Source organism: Platalea leucorodia, assembly GCF_965183815.1.
Source record: "Platalea leucorodia genome assembly, chromosome: 19".
Taxonomy (NCBI): domain Eukaryota; kingdom Metazoa; phylum Chordata; class Aves; order Pelecaniformes; family Threskiornithidae; genus Platalea; species Platalea leucorodia.
In genome coordinates, this window is record NC_138841.1 from 1,203,131 (window position 1) to 1,222,927 (window position 19,797).

Below are 19,797 nucleotides of genomic sequence, written 5' to 3' on the forward strand. Positions count from 1 at the left end.
ACCAGTGGCTTAAAACTCCTTGCCCGTAGGGGTTTGCTTGGCGATGCAGCTCCCCAGGGGCGCGTGCTCTGCCCTCGCGCTCGGCTGGTGTTGCACCTTTTGGCAAAACGAGCTCGTTTTGACCTTCTTCGGTGCCCACAGTCTCTCTGCTTTCACCCTTTCGAAAGGGTGAAGCCAGACAGCTCTTGGGGCTTGTTTGGGCTGTGGGGACTTCTCAGGTTAAAACTCCTCTCTGAGGATGCTGCCCGGAGGTGAGTGCCCCGGGTGGGAGCTTGCGGGGAGGAGCGCGTATCGGAGGGTGCTCGGGGACCCCCGAGGCTGTTGTGTGGCCAGGCCAGGGGCTGCCAGCCGCAGCACCGGCTCCGCTCCACTGCAGAGCGCAGCTTTCTGTCGCCGTCCTCGGCTGCGCCCAGTTGGTGTGTCCGTCCAGATCCATGCAACTTCAGAGCATCCCGTGGTCCAGAGAGCCTGGAGGGAGAGCGGGAGCCTGGCGGGATGGGGTGGGGAAAGGGCATCCCCCTCCTCGGTGGGGCTGGAGCATCCCCTTCCCCTCCCCTCCCTCCCTCCCTCTCCCCCCAGCCCAGGGGACAGCGTTCGGGTTAAATCCCTGGATTTCAATGGTGGGATTCGGCTGAAAAGCTTGAATAGCGCACGCCCGCATTGTGCCGGGGTTGGCGGAGGGGAGAGGTCGGCCGGGGGCATGGGAGGGCTGCCCGCCGGCCGGGGTCTCCCACCGCCGTTGCTGTGGGAACGTGGCGAGACCTCCAGCGCGCTGACATCCTCTAACCGGGCTCCAAAGGGCCCCGCCGCCTTGGCGCATTAATGAGTTTTTAACATGGGGGCCGGCCCCTCGCCCCCCCGCCACGCCGGCCCCCGGTAATCCTCGGCGGAGGAAGGCTGGGCAGGAAACGGGGGCAGCGGGGCGATGGGGTGTCACAGCCCTGCGATGAGAGGAGGGTGGGGATGCTCCGACTCGGGTGTCGGGGTGCAGGGCTGCACCCCACGGGAGCGGCGGGGGAGACCCAGGGGTGGGCATCGCAGGGGGCTGCCGTGCCGAGCGGGGGCTGCTGTCCGGTGATTCGGGTGTCTCCAAGCTTTCCTTGAATTCCTGCAAAAAATCTGGGGTCTCCGAGTCTCAGCTCGGAGCCGGGGTTTAGAGCTGTGGGGTGCAGAGAGGCTGGGTCTCGGGGGTTGTTGCGGTTTTGGGGTGCAGGGGATGGTGGGGTGCGAGCTTGGAGGTGCTCGGAGCAGGGATGTCCTGGGGGAATCACGGGGAAGGTCCCCGAGCCTGGCAGCCATACAGTAGCTCTTTCCAACTTGCAATCCCATGGAAAAGGAGCCATCTGGAAAATCCAGCTGCTCTAGCATTGCTTGGTGGTTTTTTATTATGCAAAAAAAAAAAAAAGTTGCAGTTTATTGCAGACACATGTCAAAGAAATGTTAAGTTATTGAACAAAAATAAGACTTTTTAAAAAAATAAAAAGTAAATTGGACTTTTTTGGTAGTTAAAGAAGGGTGTGGATGGGGGGAGGAGAGGCACTTCTCTGCCGTAGGAAAGATACCGTTCCATAAAGCATGTGATCACATCTCAAATATATTGTGTAATCCGCTATTATTAGGGTATTTAAGATAAAAATGAGACCGGAGCACTTAAGTGAAACTCATCTCTCTATTAGGTTCCTTGATTTATATTTCATATTTTACTGAGTACAAGTGCAGGAGGGGTTTTTTTCCCTTTTTTTCTTTTTTTTTCCATGGGGTGGGATTGTCGGGAGCTTGTTCCTTGTGTTCTTCATTAGTGGAAATGGGTTTAACCCCTCGCCTGCGAGGATTGAGGAGTCAAGAGTGGAGGAATAAAGTCCAGAGGCATTAGAGTGTGCAGCGAAAGGGAGAACAGCTGGGGCCGAGAGGGAGGCACAGCCGGTTGTAAAAAGGACTTTTTTTTTTCCCCCCTGTGAAGAATTGTGTCGTTTTTGTTAATTTTGATCTCTTTGAGCCATTTGGTTCTGGTTAAGCAGGACCGGGGCTGGGCTGGGTGGAAGTGCTTCTCAATATGGCATCATTTACCGTTAATATCCATCTAAAAATATCCCTGTGTGTGTTGTTTTAATAGCTCTAATTCTGGAATGTGACGATGTCATTTTTATGAGGTTAGTGTAAAAAATCTTCTTTTTTTTAACATTTTTTCATCCCTTCCCAACCTCTTTCTACCCTCCAAAAGGAACGGAGGGAAAAGGGAAGATACAGACTCCCTTTATAGATCCCCTTTCTGCCCCCTTCCTTGCAAAATTCTTGGTTTAATATCATTTTTAGGGTGGTTTTTCTCTCATTGGAGGCTACAACCCCATGCAAAGCTTTGATCCCATCCAGGTGGAAAACCCCTGGGGTATTTTCGGGCAGCGGTTCCCCTCGCGGGCCGGGTCAGCCCGCTCCCCCCGTGCGGCAGGCAGCCGGCGCGCTGCTTTTGGCTCTGGCAGCTGGAGCGTCCGGGCACCGCTAGGCGTAATTAAAAAGTACACCCTCGTAAAATGAAATACCTGGTAGAATAAGGCAGTTTAAAAATACCCTAGTCAGGATTTTCCATTGCACTGTTTGATTTTTGGGAGGCCCAGGCTTGTGTTTTTAGAAAGACCCATGGATGCCTCCATCCTCGCCAAACTTTGTTGAACTTCTTGACCTGTTTCTTCCCAGTTTGACCAGGCAACGGGAGGCCTTGGAGAGGCTCAGCTCGGGCAGGTTTTGTGGGGAAAAAGGCGGCCAGGCAGGGCTGCGGGTTAGCGTAGGGGCTGAAGTGTGAGTCAGCCATCCCAAATGGGATGGGAGCCGCCGTCTCTTCTCCCTGGGCTCGTCCATCGCTGGGGACAGATGGGACCTGGCGTTCCCCATGGGAGAAAGTGAGTGTTGTGCTGTTTTGTGGTGTTTGCCATGGGGAAGGCAGCCAGAAGCTGGCCCTCCTGCCATCCTGGGATGCCGCCGCCATGTACGGGTGGAGGTGTGGAGTCCCACTGGCCGGAGCACCAGCCTTTGGGGGAGGAATTCATGGTAATCCCCGGGTACGCTGGGTGGAAGCTGGGATGAGGGGCTGCTTCCCCGCTGGAGCGTGAGATGCTTTTGCCTGAAGTCAGGTGGAGAATCCAGCCTGGGTTTATCCAGTGAACTGGAGGGATTCGGTGTCTCCAGGGAGAGGGGAGCATCCCCACGGGCCGGGTGCCCCGGAGCCCCCTTCCGCGGCGGGGAAGCCTCTGCTGCCGCGGGAGCAGCTCGGAGCGGTCCTGGCAGGGTGTGTGCTGTCTGGACAGAGCCTTCGCCATGCCTGGGATTCATCCCAGGCATGGTTTATTTATTGACCCGCTCCCCATCCCAGCACACACCTTCCAGCGGTTCTCCCTGCAAAACGTTGGTGTGTTATTTGCCCCCACGCAGCCTGAGGTAGTCGTGGGCCACCCCCAGCACAGTCCGGGTCACCATCGTCTTCCTCAGCCCTGAAACGTGTTGCTGCTTCTGCTCTTGGGGAGGACAAAGCCAACCGTTCAGCATCAGCTCTTGACGTAAGTGTCTGAGACATTACAAACTTTTTTATGGGATAATTTGCTGATCAAAGGGAGCCATCCAGGAGCATGATGAATTTGACACAACCCATTCGTTCCTAATTACGGGTAACGTGCTAATGACTCTTGAATAACACCGTGCGGCAGGATACAATTTTTTAAAAAAATCATTTTTTCTCTGGTTCACAGAGCCGGGAGGTGAAAGCCCATCCACTCCTACGGGGGAGACTTTCTTCCTTCTGCTCTCCCTCCTCCTCGGCCCTAAGGAGAGGTGGTGGTGACGCCTTCCCTGCGCATCCCTACGGAAAGGCTTTACCCCCCAGCACCGGGGCTGGTCCTCCTGCCCTGTGGGGTGAGGGTGACAAATGCAGATAACGCGGGGCTCTGCACCCCAAAATTCACTTCTCGGGGCTCCACCTGCCTTGTGCCGCCATGCAACAGGTTTGCAGACCCGGGCGCTGCCAGGCAGAGCATCCTTCATTTGCAGGCTGAGCTGAACTTGGGCTTAAGTGGAAATCGCTGCCGGGTGGTGGGGAAGGAGGGAGGGGGCAGCTCCGGGGCGCTGGCGGAGAGGCCCCTGTGTGCAATTGTAAGGCCATGTCATTTTTTTTCCTGTAAATCTTGTAATTTCGTGCTTCAGAGCACAACAAAGTGAGAGAGCCAGCGGGGAGTGAATTAAATTCCCCCCTGAGGCGGCGCGAGGTGGGCGGCCAGCAGCGGGGCTGAGCCAGCCGGGCGCTGGGGACTCGGTGGCACCCGCGGGCCAGCCAGCATTTGGGTTTAGAAAGAGAGATTCTGGGAGAAGTCCTGCCTAGCGCTTTGCCTGGGTGCTGGCATTATGTCTCCTCTGTTTCTCCCCTCTTTGCGGTATTTCCCATACCTGCTGCACTGATTTTTGTTGGGCTGGGGCAGGGACCCGCCTCACCGGCTCACCTCTGGGAGAGGGTCCTTACAAACACCGGGGGAGTTTCACGTGGTACAGGTGGAGAAACCGGATCCGTGCAAACCTCTGTCAAACGGACACGTGGAAAAATAGATAAAGCTCGGGCACCCCGGTGTGCACACGTGGGGTGCGGCCAGTGGTCTGGCACCCGTCCGTGGGGGGGTGCCTGGGACCCGCCGGCTGCGCCGCACGCTGGGGCTGAGCAGCTGTCAATTGAATTCCTCCACCCTTGGCTTTTAACTGGAATTACTGTTTTCATTTCAAAAAGTAATTAAAATATCAGACCTTGAGCTGTCATAACTGTCACATGGTTTTTGTGTTCACATTACCGATGCACATCTATTACTGTTAATAACAGGGAAATAACATGCCCGCAGAGAAGCGTGCCTTGCGCCGGGGCTGCGTCGACTCTGGGACTTGGACCACGGGTCTGTACCATCAGTGATTCCCAGCGGCACATTGCCCTGTTTGTCCTGAAGGATTTTATTTTTTAATCGGTTGGATGAAGTGAGTTTGCAAGTTAGTGGTCATGCAGTGTTTGAGCATCCCCAGCAGCTGGCCGGGGAGGCGCGGGGAGAGGCGGTGGGCACGGGGCACTCTGGGTGCTGTTGGGTTTGATTCCCGTGTGAAGAAATGATATTTTCGTAAATAAAGCAGGCAGGGCTGTGGCTGCTAAACCCTCTGCACACAGCCTCTGGCTTCAGCAGCAACCTTAAAATTACCTCTCATTTTGTAAATGCACTTGTAACGCCTGTTCACGTGCAAGGAGCGGGTCGGAAGGCTTTTATTCGCAGAAAAAACAGTGGTGGTGCAGCTCGGACATCCTTTGCTCTGAATCCGTCCTGTGCGCTCAACCCTGCAGAGAGGAGCACGTAAATGGGACCTTTTGGTTAAAACGCAGGTAGTGAGTCTTCATGGATGCTCTGTTGAGCAACTGTTTAAGGGTGCTGTGGGTGCTCCGTGGTTCGCAGAGGTTAAATAAACAGTGAGTGGACTGGAGCGGTGTGTTAAGGTGCATCCACACTACGGGCGATGCCACGCCGGTTTGCAAGCGGATTTGGCAGGGAGGGATGGAGAGGCGGTGCGCGGGCTGGGGGCTTTCTTCTTTATAGCTGGAAATGCGGAGAATTAACAAGCGGCCCTTTCTCGGGGCGTGCGGCCGCCTCCTGGAAGCCGGGGCGGTGATTTACGGCCGGGGTGATGACAACCGGGGGAACCCGCGTGCCGCTGGCGGCACCGCCGAGCCGGGCTCTGACCCCGCGCCGGGCCCTAATGCAAACCTGTCCTGCGGGCAGGGCTACAATGACTTGGTTGTTCAGAAATGTACTGAAGAAGAAGAAAAAAATTCTTTAAAAGCAAAAATAAGGAGTGTATGAGGAAGCGGGTCTGGGAGCAGCAGCTGGCTACCGCAGGGTTGTTTTCATTAGGGCTTTATTCCCTCTCCTGGCTCTCAGCTCCTGAATGAAGCTCCTTTTTTCGGCTTGCACGCACGCCGGTGCTCGTCCTCGGCCATGCTCGCCTGTGGCCAGCCAGCTCTTCTGCCAGCTCGCGCTTGCTCCTCTCGCCTCCTTGTCTCTTTGCAGGATTTTCCTTAATTTCACCTACTTTCTTCAGCTGCCGACGCTGCTGTGCGCGGCTTGCTCACGGTTGCTTGTGCCTGCATGTGTTTCCACAAGTGTTTTTTATCAATTTGTGTTGGTTTCTCCCACTTTTGCCTGTTGTGCGACTTCCCGGCAAGACACCTTCGTCCCTGCAAACAAGTTAAGGAAACCCATAACTCTTTCTAGGCAAACACCCACAAAAAAAAGTGGGTTTCATCTTGGTCACTTGTGCGAGTTGCTAAACTCCTTCTGCATCACCATAAACTCTGTGCGGACGCATTCATGGGTTATTAATTCAGGGTGTAATCCTGCACTTGGCCTGACCCGAATCTGGGTGGTGACTGGGACTTTTTGTTGCTTCAGCGTGACATTCAGATGTAAAATTAAATATACACGGTAGCTTTAGACACAGGGGATGTCCGCTGCGGGAGAAATGTAGTGGTGGCTCTGTGCAAGGGTGGAATAAATCAGCCGGGAGACAGCCCCTCCGCCGGGCCTGCGGTCGGGTGCTGGTTGCGCCGGGGCTTGGGGAGGCTGGGGATGACCCCCGTGAAAACCTGCTAGAGGCATGAAGGTGCTGGAGCGGGTGACTTGCTGAAGATGGGGCGGAGGTTTTTGGAAGAGGATGGGATTGCCCCCAGGTCCCCGTGGCCCTCCGTGGCTCCAGGGGGTAGGGGGAGCGGTGGTCTGTAATGGGATGTGCTGGTCGTACTGGTGTGGCAGGAGGGAGCATCGGGGAGCGCTGCCCTCCTCGTGCATCGCTCGCACCCCAGGAATCAAACGCACGGAGAACCAGTCCGGCCGCCGCCGTGTCTGGGCACTGCTCCGGGGAGCTGGAGGGGGAGCGTGCCCGGAGGAGGGAGGAGGAAGAGGGCACCCTTCCTCCTGCCCACCCTGCTGTGTCTCTCTTGCAGGCTCTCCAGGTGGCACGCCAGTTCCTGCTGCAGCAGGCCACGGGGCTGAGCTCCCCCAGCAGCAATGAGGGCAAGCAGCCGGCGGTGCAGGTGAGCCCCGAGGACGTGTGTGTGTGTCCCCATCGCCCCCTCTTTGGGAAGGGCTCAGCTACAAACTGGGAGAGTGCACGTGCAAACACGTCGCCTCCGTCTTTGGGGTGACCAGAGCACACCAGGAGCCCCCAAAGGGTTAAATCCCCTGTAAACCTCCAGAAAATTGTTGGAGGTTTGTGGTCCCCATTGGATGCTGCTGTGGTGGGAAAGGGCACGGGAGGGAAGGGCTGGCTCTGGGAAGAGAGAGTCACCGTGTGCCACCATACCTTGGCAGGGCATTTCGGATAGGGCGGTGCAGAGTTTCCCAGGGTTGGGGCACCCCAGGATTGATGCTGGGTGCTGTGAGCGGGGCGCAGGTGCTGGATAAGGGACAGTCCTTTGGGGCTGGAGCCAGGGCAGGTCCTCCAGCGTGGGACAGCCGCTGGGACGGGATGAAGGCCCATCTGCGGTGGGGTTTTGTGGCACTGGCAGGAAAATGGGGCTTTGGGTAGGCGCAGCACCCTTGGGTGGCATCCTGCTCCTGTAGGGGAGGGGGGACCTCCCCTGCTGCCCTCCTCCACCAAAGGAGGAGAGGAAGAAGAGGGGTGTGAACCCGGAGAGGGAGGGAGGCAGAAAGAAGCAAAGCCCAAGCGATGGAAAGTGACAATTTAAATAGCTGTGCGGAGGGGCTCTCCCTTCAGGCTAATTAAATTTATCGGAGAACAGCAGGTTACCTTATTAGAGCCACGTGGGTTTAATTAACAAAGGAAAGTAATTAGCACAAGCGCTCTCAGGGCTGGAGGTCCTGCCTATGCCGGGCTGAGCCGGCACGGTGGCGGGTGGGCGGCGAGAGCCGGGGCTGGGACAGGCAATCGCCGGCTCCTCTCCCGGCTTGGCGAGCCGGGGCACGGCTTAACCTCAGCTGGCAGCAAGTGCCGTCCCGGTGCTGCCGGTACCGGGGTGGGCTCACAGGGGCCGAAGGAGCCCGGAGCCCCCGGCTGCCCCACCGGGCCGGGAAGCAGCAGCCGGGTACGAGCAGCGGGAATTAGTCAGGGCTTCTGCGGCACAAACAGGCAGCTTTTTCCAGTGGTGCTCGCAGGAAGGAAATGCAGTCACTGCATGGAAAATGTCTGCGAAGGACAAAGGCAGCAAGGGTGAAGTCAGATTCCGGTAACCGGTGCCTCACTCCCCTCCGTGGGTGCCCGTCCCTGCCTGCGCTTCTCCTGCCTGCGCTTCTGCTGCCCATCCCTTGCTGCTCCCTCTGCCGCTTCCCCCGGCTGCGATGCACGCGCGCTTCGCTTGCTTGCTGCTTGCTTAACATCCCGTTCCCCCCTGCTCTGCCGCTTTCTCTCGCCTCCCCTCCCTGCCCATCTGGCCAGCGGCTTTGCCGGAGTGAACTGGATCTGCTTTCCTCTCCCCTCCTCCCTTTTTGTGTTGCAAAAGGACTTGTGAAAGTTGTAGACGTGAGTCAGAAATAGCTCATAACTCAGCAGTGACCGGCCTCTTCCTCCCCGCCCCGCCGGCCCGGCCAGCAGCTGGAGCGGGATCTGACCGAGGGGAGATAGAGGATTAAGCAGACTCCTTTGAAAGGAAGTTTATCTAACGGCAGAGTGGTGTGGATGAGACTGGCCAGGACGGCTGGAGGAGGAGGAGGAGGAAGGCTGGGTCCCAGCGCAGCAGCCCCTGGCTGGGGAGGGAAGGGGGGAGCGCAGCAGGACCGGGGGGTTCATTGCGGTTGTTGGGACCCGGGGTGCCCTCGGTTCGCCATCCCAGACCCCCACGGGCTTCGCCTGCAGGGACGCAGCTGCACCGCGGTCCCCTGGGGCTGCGGACTGGATTTCCACATCGCTTGGGTATTTCGGGGAGAAGCTGTTTCAGTGGCCTCCCCTCGGCTCTCCGCCGGCCGGCTCCCAGCCCCCAGTCCCAGGTAGCGAGCAGGAGGGTCCCCGCGTCGGCGGTGGGAGCAGGAGCCCCCGCACCCAGGAGCGCTTGCGTTCGCAGCAAGCGGCTCCCTGCCACCTTGCTGACAGGGACAGGACGTTTATGGGGCGCCAAGCCAGCGGGAATATTAACGACAGTCAGCGACGGTGTGCTCTTAAACAAGGAGCTGCTGGGCTCGATAGGGATCTTAGGGCTTTTTTTTTTTTTTTTTTTTTTTGGAGTATGAACCCTCTCCCCCCAGATGCCTGGAGGTGTAGCTGTGCATGGAGAGCCTCACAGCTGACACTCGAATTATAGCTGCATCTAAAAAAAATGCCAAAAAAACCCCACCCTGAAACATTTTAAAATGGTTTTATTTCTTTGCAACTTTAAAACTCTTAGAAACTTGGCAGATACTGACAAAGTGTTGCATTTGAGGGCTTTTGCTGCAGATGGTCTGCAGGGCGCTCCTCTCCTGTGCGAGGCTGGTCGGGAGCAGCGGATCCCCCCGGGATCCTGCCGCCATGGGAGATGCTGCTGGTATCCCGTAAAGCCCGTGGTACGAGGTGCTGGAGCGCATTTGGAAAGGGAGCACCCTGTGGTTTTGGTGCCGGGGCATTTCTGGCTTGGAGGCACCGCTGAATCACAGGGTGCCCTTTTTGGGGTCCCTTTCCCAGTGCAGCCCCTGGAGCCGGGGGTCTCCCAGCCTCTGGCGGGAGCAACTTGCTGAGGTTAAAAAGCCTCTGAAATGGGAGAGGGGCTGAAGGGCGCTGAGGGAAGGGGAGAGGAGTTTGGTGCAAACTGCGGGAAATTGCTTTTCTTTTGTCTGCTGCGGCGGGGAGGGCAGCGGAGCGGAAAAGTGTATTTTGTTGATTTGAAACTTGAGTGAAATGGGTAATGAAGACAGATCAATACCAGCCCTTCTGCGTTCCCTCTCCAGGAAAAAATACAGCAGCCCGTCCATCTCGGCTCGCGCGGCGCTAGATTTTTCCATTTGAACTTGCAGCACCACCGTCCGTCCCCGCCGCTCCCCCTCCTCCTTCCCGGAGCCCCCGCCTCTGCCAGCCCGTAGCCCCTTTCCACCGCCGCCATCCCGCTCCGCCGTCCCCGCCGCCGCGACGGCAGCAGCGGCACTTTGGGTTAACAGGGGAGCAAAGGAGTCCCTTCAGTCCCTGCGGGATTCATCGGCGTGACGAGCCGTGCCAGCACCCCGTGCCCACAGAGGAGACGTGGCCCCCGGGGATCCTGCCCAGGCGATGCTCGGGGGCAGCGGCTCAGCCCCAGCCGCAGCAGGGCCGTGCCGAGCCGAGGAAGGGGCTGCCAGGCAGCGAGCGCTCCAGCGTGCCAGTGCCTCTGCCGCGAGCGTCCCCCCCATCCCTTTCAACTTTTAGTGACTTGCAGCCCAATTATGCGCGATTAGTGCCTCCCCGGCGGGGCTCGCTGCGCTAACGAGGATGCACGTTGGGTTGAACATGCAGGGGATTGATTCCTCCTTTTCTTTGCGTGCAGCTGAACACCAGAGGCTTGTTGTCCTCCACGCAGCTACGCCGGCACCCGCTCGCCTGCTCACCCCGTGCTGCTGCCCTCCTCCTGCCACCACCACCTGGGGCAGTTACTCCTTTGGTGCTAAGGCTGTTCCAAGTATTCATAAAATAATGCTGCAGCCTCAAAACCCAGCCTGGCACATGGAGCTGGAGCTCCCTTGCTGACCTGGGTTTGGTTTCTCCTCTGACCCGGGGTAGATTTTGGTCTGTCGTCTCTGTCCCATCATGGTAAGGTCCAGACACAGCGTGGTGTGAGCGGAGGGGGGGTAGAGCAGTGTTTGGGTGGCCCTGTGCCACCCATCGGGGTCTATAAACCATGGCTGGGGTTACGCCGATGTGAGTGGCATCACTGCCTGGCCCCGGGCGTTTGAAGCTCCTGCAGACGGTCTGAGCCAGCTGAATCTCGGAGCTCGCCCGGGGATGCTGAGCGCAGGAGGGGATGCGTGGATGTGCCTGCGCGCTTTGGCTGGGCTCTAAGTGAGAGGTTTGCTCTCCTCCAGCTGCAGCGGCGAGAAGTGGGTGCTCTAGAGGAGATTTGCTCATCCCCTGCCCCTAAAAACCGTAGACCCGAAGCTGCTCTTGGTGGTGGTTGTTTCCCCGCTTCTGTTCCTGGCTCCTGTCCTCCCTCGCCAACCTCCCCGATTTGTTTCTGTTGGTTTTGGAATTGAAAAGGCTGTTCAAAAAAAAAAGAACAGCACAAACATGTTTGCTGTTGTTTCTAATTGGGAATTAAAACCTGAGATTAGATCAGAAACAAGGATGTGCAGCGCCTTGGGCTCTGCGGGAAGCATCGAACACCCCAGGTAGCTGGCGGGCACCCACCCCAGGGAGAGGCTTGCTCATCCCGACCGCCCCAGAGCCCCCCGGGGTCAGCGGGGATGCAGGGGGACGAGGTCTGGGCTGCGCCCGCCCTGGCACGGGAGCTCGAACGCGTGGTTTTAGATGCGGACCTGGAGATGCTCCTTCCCATAGTGGTGGCAGCGTGCTGCGCCCGGCTCCCCGGGGACACGGCGGCTCCTGCGGCAACCTCCCGGCATGGGTGACGGCACGGCTGGGAGGTGAAGGTCGGTGCAGGGATGCTTGGAGCCTGAGCAAACCGCGGGCTTGCTCACACTCCCCGGGCTGATGGGGGATGTCCCGGCTCCGCGCTGCGCCAAGCCAGCTGTCTCAGGGGTCAGGAGGGCGGCCGTCCCTCTGATGGCAGCCTCGCCGCGCTGAGCGCCAAGACCGGCCGTCGGGCTGTGGCTTTCCCTGCTCTGCCTCGTGGCTGAGAGTTGCAATCTGCTTCCCGTAAAAAAAAAAAAAAAAATTCTAAGAAAAATTTGAATAAAAGCCTTGCTCCCCCATCCTGCTGCGTTACGCCCAGCCAAATCCTGTTTCGCTCAGCCAGCTTTGGCAGAGTTGCTCTGTGCTTACGCCGAGCGCTGAGTTTCCCGTGTAATACCCGTCTCGTTTTCCACTCCCTGCCTGATGATCCGCGTACGCCCCATCCTCTGGCACGGAGGGATTACAACCGGGAAAATCATCCCCTCGAGATCCCGCTCGCCGGTCGGAGCCGTGGTGCTGGGGCTTGCTGGGAGGCAGCCGGAGCTGTTAGTAAGCAGTTTTGCGGAGTGGCAGCTGGCCAAGCAGTGAGTCAAACCCTTCCTGACTTGGAGTCTGGCAGATGCCAGCTCGTGACGCGCCGGCCGGGGACCAGCCGCTGCCGCGGGGCTGGCTGCTGGGACCTGCTTCCCGAGGGATTTGCTGGGTGCAGCGCGACCGCTGTGTGCAAGGACGGTCCCCGGCTGATCTGGTGCCTGGGGAGGGACTTTGCTGCTGGGTGGAGGGGATGGAGAGGAGGCAGCGGGTGCTGCTAACCCCTTGTATCCCCCGTGCCGCTCTGCTTGGTGCCCTTTGGGTCTCGTTTGTGCTGTTGACTGCCTGGATCCGAGCTTTCGAGGCGACCATTGCCCAAAGCCCCTCTGTTATCCGGGGATGCCAAGCTGGCTTCGTCCCCTGCCGTGGGGGAGCTTGCACGCCGGCGGTCACCGAGTGCCGTGGCTGTGGGTGAAGGGGCTGAACCGCCCTCCTCGGCGTCCCGGGGGGCCACGCCGTGCCGTCCCCCTCCCCGTTAGCAGATCAGCTGCTGGCGGGTGCCCCCGTGGGGCTCTCAGCCAGGCTGGGGGCAGACGTTGCCATCCCCATCTCGTTTTGCCGGGGCAGCAGCTGTCACCGTCCCCGACAGAGGCAGCTGGGGCTGTCACCGGAGCCCGGGGCAGAGAACCGCAGCACCGCGGTTTGCCGCCCTGCGCCGGGGTCGAGCCAGCCGCTGGCGGCAGCGCTGCAGCCGCCCCGGCACCTGGCACGCGTGATGAATGGCCGCAGCGGGAGCAAAACTTGCTGTATATGGGAATTTCCCCTTTTACTAGAGAAAGTTCCTGCCCTCCCTGGAAACCTTAGCCGGGAGGGAGATGTTTTCCACATTGGGGGGAAATTCTTTGTGCAGCTTCGGCACCCGTCAGGGCTCGGGGAGGCAGCGAAGCCTGGACGCCCCTCGCAAGAGCCGGCACCAGTTCACCCCATTCACACCTCAGCCCCTCGTGAAGCCGCCGCCATTTCCCCGTGTCAGCTCCGCATCCAAGCGCAGAAGAAAAAAGCCATTTAATGCAGACAAAGGTTGTATGAAAATATAATTCTGCTTTTGTTAGCAGCCATCAAACTCTAAAAAGCGTCACTTTTGTTTTCTTGTAACATTGTGAAAACCTCGTGTCGGATCGAGAGCTGGGGCCCTCTCGACTGATCGCCTCTCCTTTGTGTTTTTAGATTATAGGGGCAATTAGTGTTGTCAAAACCTCTGGCAATTCTCTTTGCTCTTGACAGGGTGTCAGTCCGCTGGGCGAGAAATGGAAGGTGTTATAACTCTCCGGTAATTAGGATGCCTCCGATTTGAAAATGCCAGCAAACGTGTACGAGAGGCCGCACAGCGGCGGTGGGGGCGGGGAGACCGCCCGGATGGGGGATGTGGATGAGCAATTAATTAGGGGCTCTCATTCCGAGCACGTTGCCAGCTGATGAATTGGCAAAGGGAAATTAGCAGGATGCTTAGCTCCCAGCAAGCGGGCGCGCACCCCGCTCGCTCTCGTCTTGCCGTCCTTGCGAGCTTCCCTCCTTCCCAGATGTTCGCCGAGGGCTTTGCACAGCTGTCTGCGAGCACCTGACCGCCCAAACGGCAGCTTTTCACCGGTGTCGGGTCCGCGGAGGGTGCTTGGGGTTCTCCTGGCTCTCCGTCAGGCACCGGTGGGTGCCAGAGCCCTTGCAGGGCTTTGCCGCTCTTGGCCGGGGATGCTCCTGCATCCTCCTGCGCCCTCCGCCGCCAGCCAAGCCAGCGCAGTCGAAGGCGCCCCAGCAGCAGCCCCTGGGTGTGAACACGCAGCAATTAATCAATAACTCTGACACGAAGGCGGCTGCGGGGGGGATCACCAGCGACAAATGAAACTCTGCCCGCTTGCGACGCCTCCCTCCAGCAAAATGCCTGAGTAAACAGATAAGCCTTTGCAATCTCCCTTGAAGGTCAGCGTGCTCCAGCCCGGCCGGACACCCGCCATGGACGGGAGGGACTGTGCGGGGCCGGCCCTCGGGTAGCATCCCCGCTCCGTGCCCTGTCGGGGTGGCTGGAGCGGGGAGGCAGCCCCCAGGGTGGGCAGCAGGTCCGGACCAGGAGCGTGGCCATCGCTCGGGGTCCTGGGCAGGAGGGGCTGGCGCGCACCGGGTTCTCGTTTGGACTTTGCTGGGTGATTTGAAGCCGGTTGCCTTGTTTCTCTGTGCTTTGGTCTCTGAGGTCAGAGCCTTGGGAAGGGCTTTGGGCTGGTGGGATCAGCGGAGGGCTGGGACAAGGCAGCTCTTGATGGTGGTGGTTGGGAAGGCAGCGTTGCTCCACCTGAGCAGGAGTGGCGGGGCTGGGATCCATCACCGACACCTTCTCCGGCGCTTTGCTGTGGGGGTGTGGACCAGTGTTATGATAACCAAAGGCAGGGGTTGGCAGGTTTTCTTAGTCCTCTCTCCACTTGGCATGGTAATTATGTGAGTTACTGGTGTCAACTGGAGGTAAAGCTTTGATGTGTTATGGAAAACCTGGTAACCTCTTCCTCCGTGCTCTGCTTTACAAAGTTATTTGGGTGATTGGTATCTTCCCCGCTTCCCTTGGTGTTTCCCTCCTCCCTGCATCCTCCGGGACCCCGAGGGAAGGAGCGGTGCCCGGAACCTTTCCCGTGCTCGCAGGAGGGGAGGGAGCTGTGGTTTGGAGGTGCCTGCCCATGTGCCGCTGGCTCCTCTCGATGCCCAATGCCCCAGCTAAACTGCATTTAAAGAAGACCCTGCGGGCAGAGAGCATCCTGCCCTCGGGGTGGGGGGAGCTTGTGGTTTAGGAAGCTTTGCCCCGGTGCCAGCTGCACCGCGGGGCATCTCCCTGCCATCGGCATGTCCCCAGCAGTGGCCTTGGCATGCCAGGACAGACTGGTGGCCAAGGGCTTCACCTGAAGGTGACGTAGGGATGGGGGACACGGAGGATGCCCCGGGAGAGCCTGGGGGGTGGGAGGCACTCGCAGGCTGTTGGCATTTGGGGAGGGTTTTCCAGGGTTGGAATTGGGAGTGGTGACGTGTCCTTCTTCTCCGCAGGTCCCCGTGTCCGTGGCCATGATGTCCCCGCAGATGATCACGCCGCAGCAGATGCAGCAGATCCTCTCGCCGCCCCAGCTTCAGGCCCTCCTGCAGCAGCAGCAGGCGATAATGCTGCAACAGGTAACGCGGGTCCTGGGCTGGCTGTGTGTCGGCCCGGTCTGGCCGAGCGATTTCCCACCGGTGCTCGTGAATGCTGGAGCTGGTTGGGGGCAGGCAGATGGGTCCTTTCCTCCTTGGGCTTCTGTGTTCCCCCCATATTTCCTTGGGGATTCCCAGCATGTCCAGCACCAAGGGATGAAAAGAGCTGCAGGTGCTATCAGTGCTGGCAAAGCTGGATGCTGCTGCCCTGAGTCAGGGTCTCAAAGCCCAGAAAGCTCCTGCACGAGGGCTGGTTTGGGGCTGCCCAGCTCTTGGGGAGCGCTGGGCTCGGGGTGGGCGCTCTTGGCTGGACGGACCCCGAGCAGAGCCCCCGCGGCCGCTGCCTGGGCGTTGGGGCAGGTGCCTGGGTCCGGCTCCAGACCTGAGCGCATGGGTTTGTTTCTCATGGCCCCGCTCGGCTTTTCCGGAGCGCTCCGTCAAATGTGAAACGGACGGGGAGGGAAGAAAAAGGAGGAGAAGAAAAAAAAAACAAACCTCAACTCCAGAACAAAACAGGTCTGCTTGGGTAAACAGCTCCCCCCGGCAGGAGGGAGAGAAGGAGAGATCCCACAAGCATCCTCCACACCCTTCCTCCTGCCTCCAGTACCTGTTTACTCCAAACAGGCTGATAAGGATTCAAGGTTGGCCCCAGGGAAAGAACAAAGGGTAAACACTACCCTGGGTGGGTCCTTCTCCGAGCCTCTTTGGAGCCGGATAAAGAAACACGTTTGACTGCAAATTAAACAACCCAGGCCGGAATAGCTCACATTCTCCACCAGAAGAAAACCAAACATCACACCTCTCACCCCTGACCCAATGTTCCCGCAGCCGCGCTCGACCATGTTGCAGAGACCTGGCTTTGATTGGCTTTTGGGTAAACACCCAGGCTTTCCAAACCTGTTCGCCGACAGAAAAAGCAAAGTTGCTGCTGTCAGCGCTGTCAGCCCTGAGCTGATAAAGGCTTCCCGGCATCCAAAGGGGCATTCCTGAGCCGCCGCCGTCGCCCCTGCGCGGGGGTACGGGCCGGCTGGGAGGGGGCCGCCGGGTCTCGCTGACCTCCCCGTGCCTCCAGCCCCTCCTGCGCGCAGCAAATCCATCACCAACAGTTTATTTAGGGGCCGGGGCGAGAGCTGGTGTCAACACTGGCAGGTCCCAGTCCTGGCTCCTGCAGACTGGGACCCTCTCCAGTGGCTCATCACGGGGCTAGGGTGTTTTTCTCTGTTTTACTGGCCCAGCAAAACCCTGTTTTGACTGGGGTGCTGTGCGGAGCCGGGTTGCCTGGGCTTTCCCATGGTGCCCGTGAAGGGGGATGCAGGTCTGAGCCCCTGGCGCTCACGGGGTCGCACCGGCTGGACCAGAGGCCGCGGCTGCTCCCAGCCCCTTCCCAGCCAGGAGCGCCCCAGCTCTCGCCAAGGGTGTTTTGGGGTCCCACCATGCTGAAAATGGGGTTTCTCTGCTGCTGAAACACTGGGTTAGGTGCCAGAGTGCCTGGGCCCCCTTCTCTCAAGGGGGTTGCCCGCCTCCTGGTGTTTCATATCCCCCCATTGCACAGCCCCCCCAGGACAGCTGCAAAATCCCCGGGATGCACAGGAATTACTGAGCCGGGGCGGGGTTGCGACCCTCCTTCCTGGGGCCCGGCAAGGCTGAGGCTCCCGGACCGGCCGGTGGCAGAAAGCCAGGGCAACCGGTTGGCATTAAAAAACAGTAGGTTTGCACTGGTGGTGTTTGGGGATTTTACTTGCTGTGGGGATCCAGAGCCCTTAGGAGCACATGCCCAAGGCTGCTTCTGCAGCTGTGACTCCTTCAGCGGGTGCTTTTCCTCTTAAGCAGCAGCCAAGAGCCTGCCCTGACGGCGTGGTGCCAGGAGCTGGCATGGCTGTGGCAAAGCCTGGTGCTGGGCACGGGGTAGTGCTGGGCAGGGAGACGCGAGCAGGGTGTTTCTGCTGCTAATCCGGGCTGCTCTCTCCCCTCCCGTCCCTGCCTCCCTCCCAGTTGCAGGAATACTACAAGAAGCAACAGGAGCAGCTTCACCTGCAGCTATTGACACAGCAGCAAGCCGGAAAGCAGCAACCCAAAGAGGTGAGCTCACACAGATGGGTTCTGGGCCATCAGATCTGGCAGCAAATAAAAGGGGGACCAGCACAAAACAAGGTGTGCGTGAATCCCAGCACCCAGGGCAGCCGGCTGGGAGCCAGCAGGGACGGGACACGGGGGCATCCTGCTCCTGGGGGGTGCTGGGACGGCTGGTCCGGGCGCTGGGGGTTCCTTTTCCTCCTCCCTATCTGCGATCTGGCACGTGCACCGAGCTGCGTCGTTCTCAGCGCCGAGCCCTTGTTGGCGCATCTAGAAACTATGGGGCGGGTGCGGGGAGCGGTGCAGTCGGCGGGTGTGGGCAGGCAGCTCCGGCGGAGCTGAGGGACCCTCCCCAGCGGGAGGGGCAGGTCGCTGCCCCCCGGGACAGAGCGAGGGCTCCCCAAATCCTCCTCGCGGTGCAGGGCAGGGGAGGCTCGGCTCAGCCCCTGCCTGACGCGCTGGCCCTGCCCTGGGCAGGCTCTCGGCACGGCTCGGGTCGGGCAGCCCACTCCTGATTGAGCTGGCACAGCAGCACCCTGGCAAGTAGGCAGGCAGGAACCCAAAGCAGGGCTTTTCCTGCCAGGAAAGGCGGTTCTGCAGAACCCAAGTGCTGCGTGAAATAGCAGCGATGCCAGCAAAGGACTTTTCCAATGGGAGACGCTCAGGCAGGGGATGCTGCCAGCCCCCTGTGAGCCGGTCGGCAGCGGTGGGCCCTTTGCTGGGGAGGTGGTTGCATGGTGGAGAAGTGTTTCTGCGGGTGTGATTGCATCAGTCTTGTATAACTCCCTTTACCGGACAGGTTTTACTGTCTTTTCCCATAGTAACGCACTCGGAGGTGTTGCGGCTGTATCAGCAATGCTCGGGTTTGGGGATGTGCTGGTCGCACGGAGGCTGGGGGTCAACCGCTCCCTTCCTTTTCCTTATCTATTTTTGCCCCCCTCTCTGTCCCCAGGTTGGTGTGCATGGCCCCCATCGGGGGTATTTTGCATTGTGCATGCTGCTGTGTGTCTGGCATCACTGCCCTCTCTATCGCGCAGCCTTCCTTAGGCTCCTGGCTGAACCCCTCCGTCCCTGTCCCGGCCGAGCGTCAGCAGCAAGCAGGGGAATGGGGTGCTGGGGCTGTTCGTTGCAATCACCCCTCCTGAAATCCAGCACCCCGACTTACACTCAGCAATTCTCAGCACTTAAAAATTTAGCTTTCTTTTGAGGAAGAAAGTGTTTAAGCCCGGAGCGCGCATTGGGGTGGCTGCAGCGGGGGCTCGACGGCAAAGCATGTGCCAGCACTGGGGGAATAGGGCGGCTCGAGCGGCTCGGGTCGAGCCGGCACCCACTCGAGCCTTCAATAGACTTTGACCTGGGCTTTCATTGCGGGATGTTGGCGTATTTACGCAGCGTGTGCGGGGTCAGGCTTTATCGGAGCCATCTCCAGGAGCTGGAGTAGCTGCTCGTGCTCCAGGAACGGGGGAGGCATAAATCTGAGCTTCCTCAAGGACTTTCCTCTTGGCCGTGGCGATGTTATGTTGCAGCAACGAGTGGGGATATAATTAAGCTCTAACAAAGGGCTTGCGTAGTGGGCTGATGGTTTAAAAAGCGCAGGCTAACTTTTAATTAAATGGTACAGAGGAGACGAGAAATTTATCCACTAAGAAAGTCTGACTGGCCGGCGGGGGGGAAGGAGCGTTAGATGCTGCTTAAGGGGTGCGTGTCCAGTTCCCGGCACCATCACCACCCCATGGCCAGGAAAAACAGCGAGAGGGTCCCCACGAGTGGATGCCGTAGTGTTTCCCCTCCCCAAAACCCCCGGCCGGGCTTTGTGGGGTCAGCTTCACCCCGTGATTTTGGGCAGCTGCTATTAATAAAGCCTGCGTTCGGCAGCAGCGTGTGCCTGCTGGGAACGGCGATGCCGTTGCTTCCCCCGACGGCACGGGAATAGCTGGCGTGTCTGGGATGCCGCCACAGAGCCGCTCTTGGCCGGCATCGTCTCCTTCATGGAAATCCATGGCGGTATTTAATTACGGCCCCACTGCAAGGTTTGTAAACCGAGCGCTTTCTGCTTTCCCTCTGCTTGATTTCAAGGACTCGCCTCGGTGTAATTGTAAGTCAGCGGCTCGTCTGCGAGCGCAGAGGGGGATCAGCAGGTGGGAACGGCTTTGTGCCGCCACCGCTGCCGCGCCGGGAGCAGGTAGCAGCCTCTCGTGGAGGAGCGGCTCAGATCTCCCCAGGAGGAGCGGCGCGGCTGGAGGTCCCCCGGCGGGCGCGGGGAAGGGGAGAGCAGGGGAAGGGGAGTGCGGAGGATGGAAACGTGTCGGAAGCGCCTGTCGGCAGCATCCTGTCCCAGAGGATGCGGGGGGTGCTTTGTGTCCGCGGTCTGCGAGGAGCTGCGCC

At 59.2% G+C, this 19,797-nt stretch overlaps 1 protein-coding gene across 1 annotated transcript in view; it reads left to right on the forward strand.

The window, feature by feature from the left end:
* The window catches only part of FOXP4 (forkhead box P4), a gene marked incomplete at its 3' end in the record, with an annotated part of 60,778 nt that overhangs the window by 24,673 nt on the left and 16,308 nt on the right, over nucleotides 1–19,797 (forward strand). The window contains exons 3-5 of the mRNA XM_082329964.1: nucleotides 7,007–7,096; nucleotides 15,199–15,321; nucleotides 17,332–17,418. Coding sequence (XP_082186090.1) covers nucleotides 7,007–7,096; nucleotides 15,199–15,321; nucleotides 17,332–17,418 — 300 coding nt within the window. The remainder of the gene's footprint in view (nucleotides 1–7,006; nucleotides 7,097–15,198; nucleotides 15,322–17,331; nucleotides 17,419–19,797) is intronic.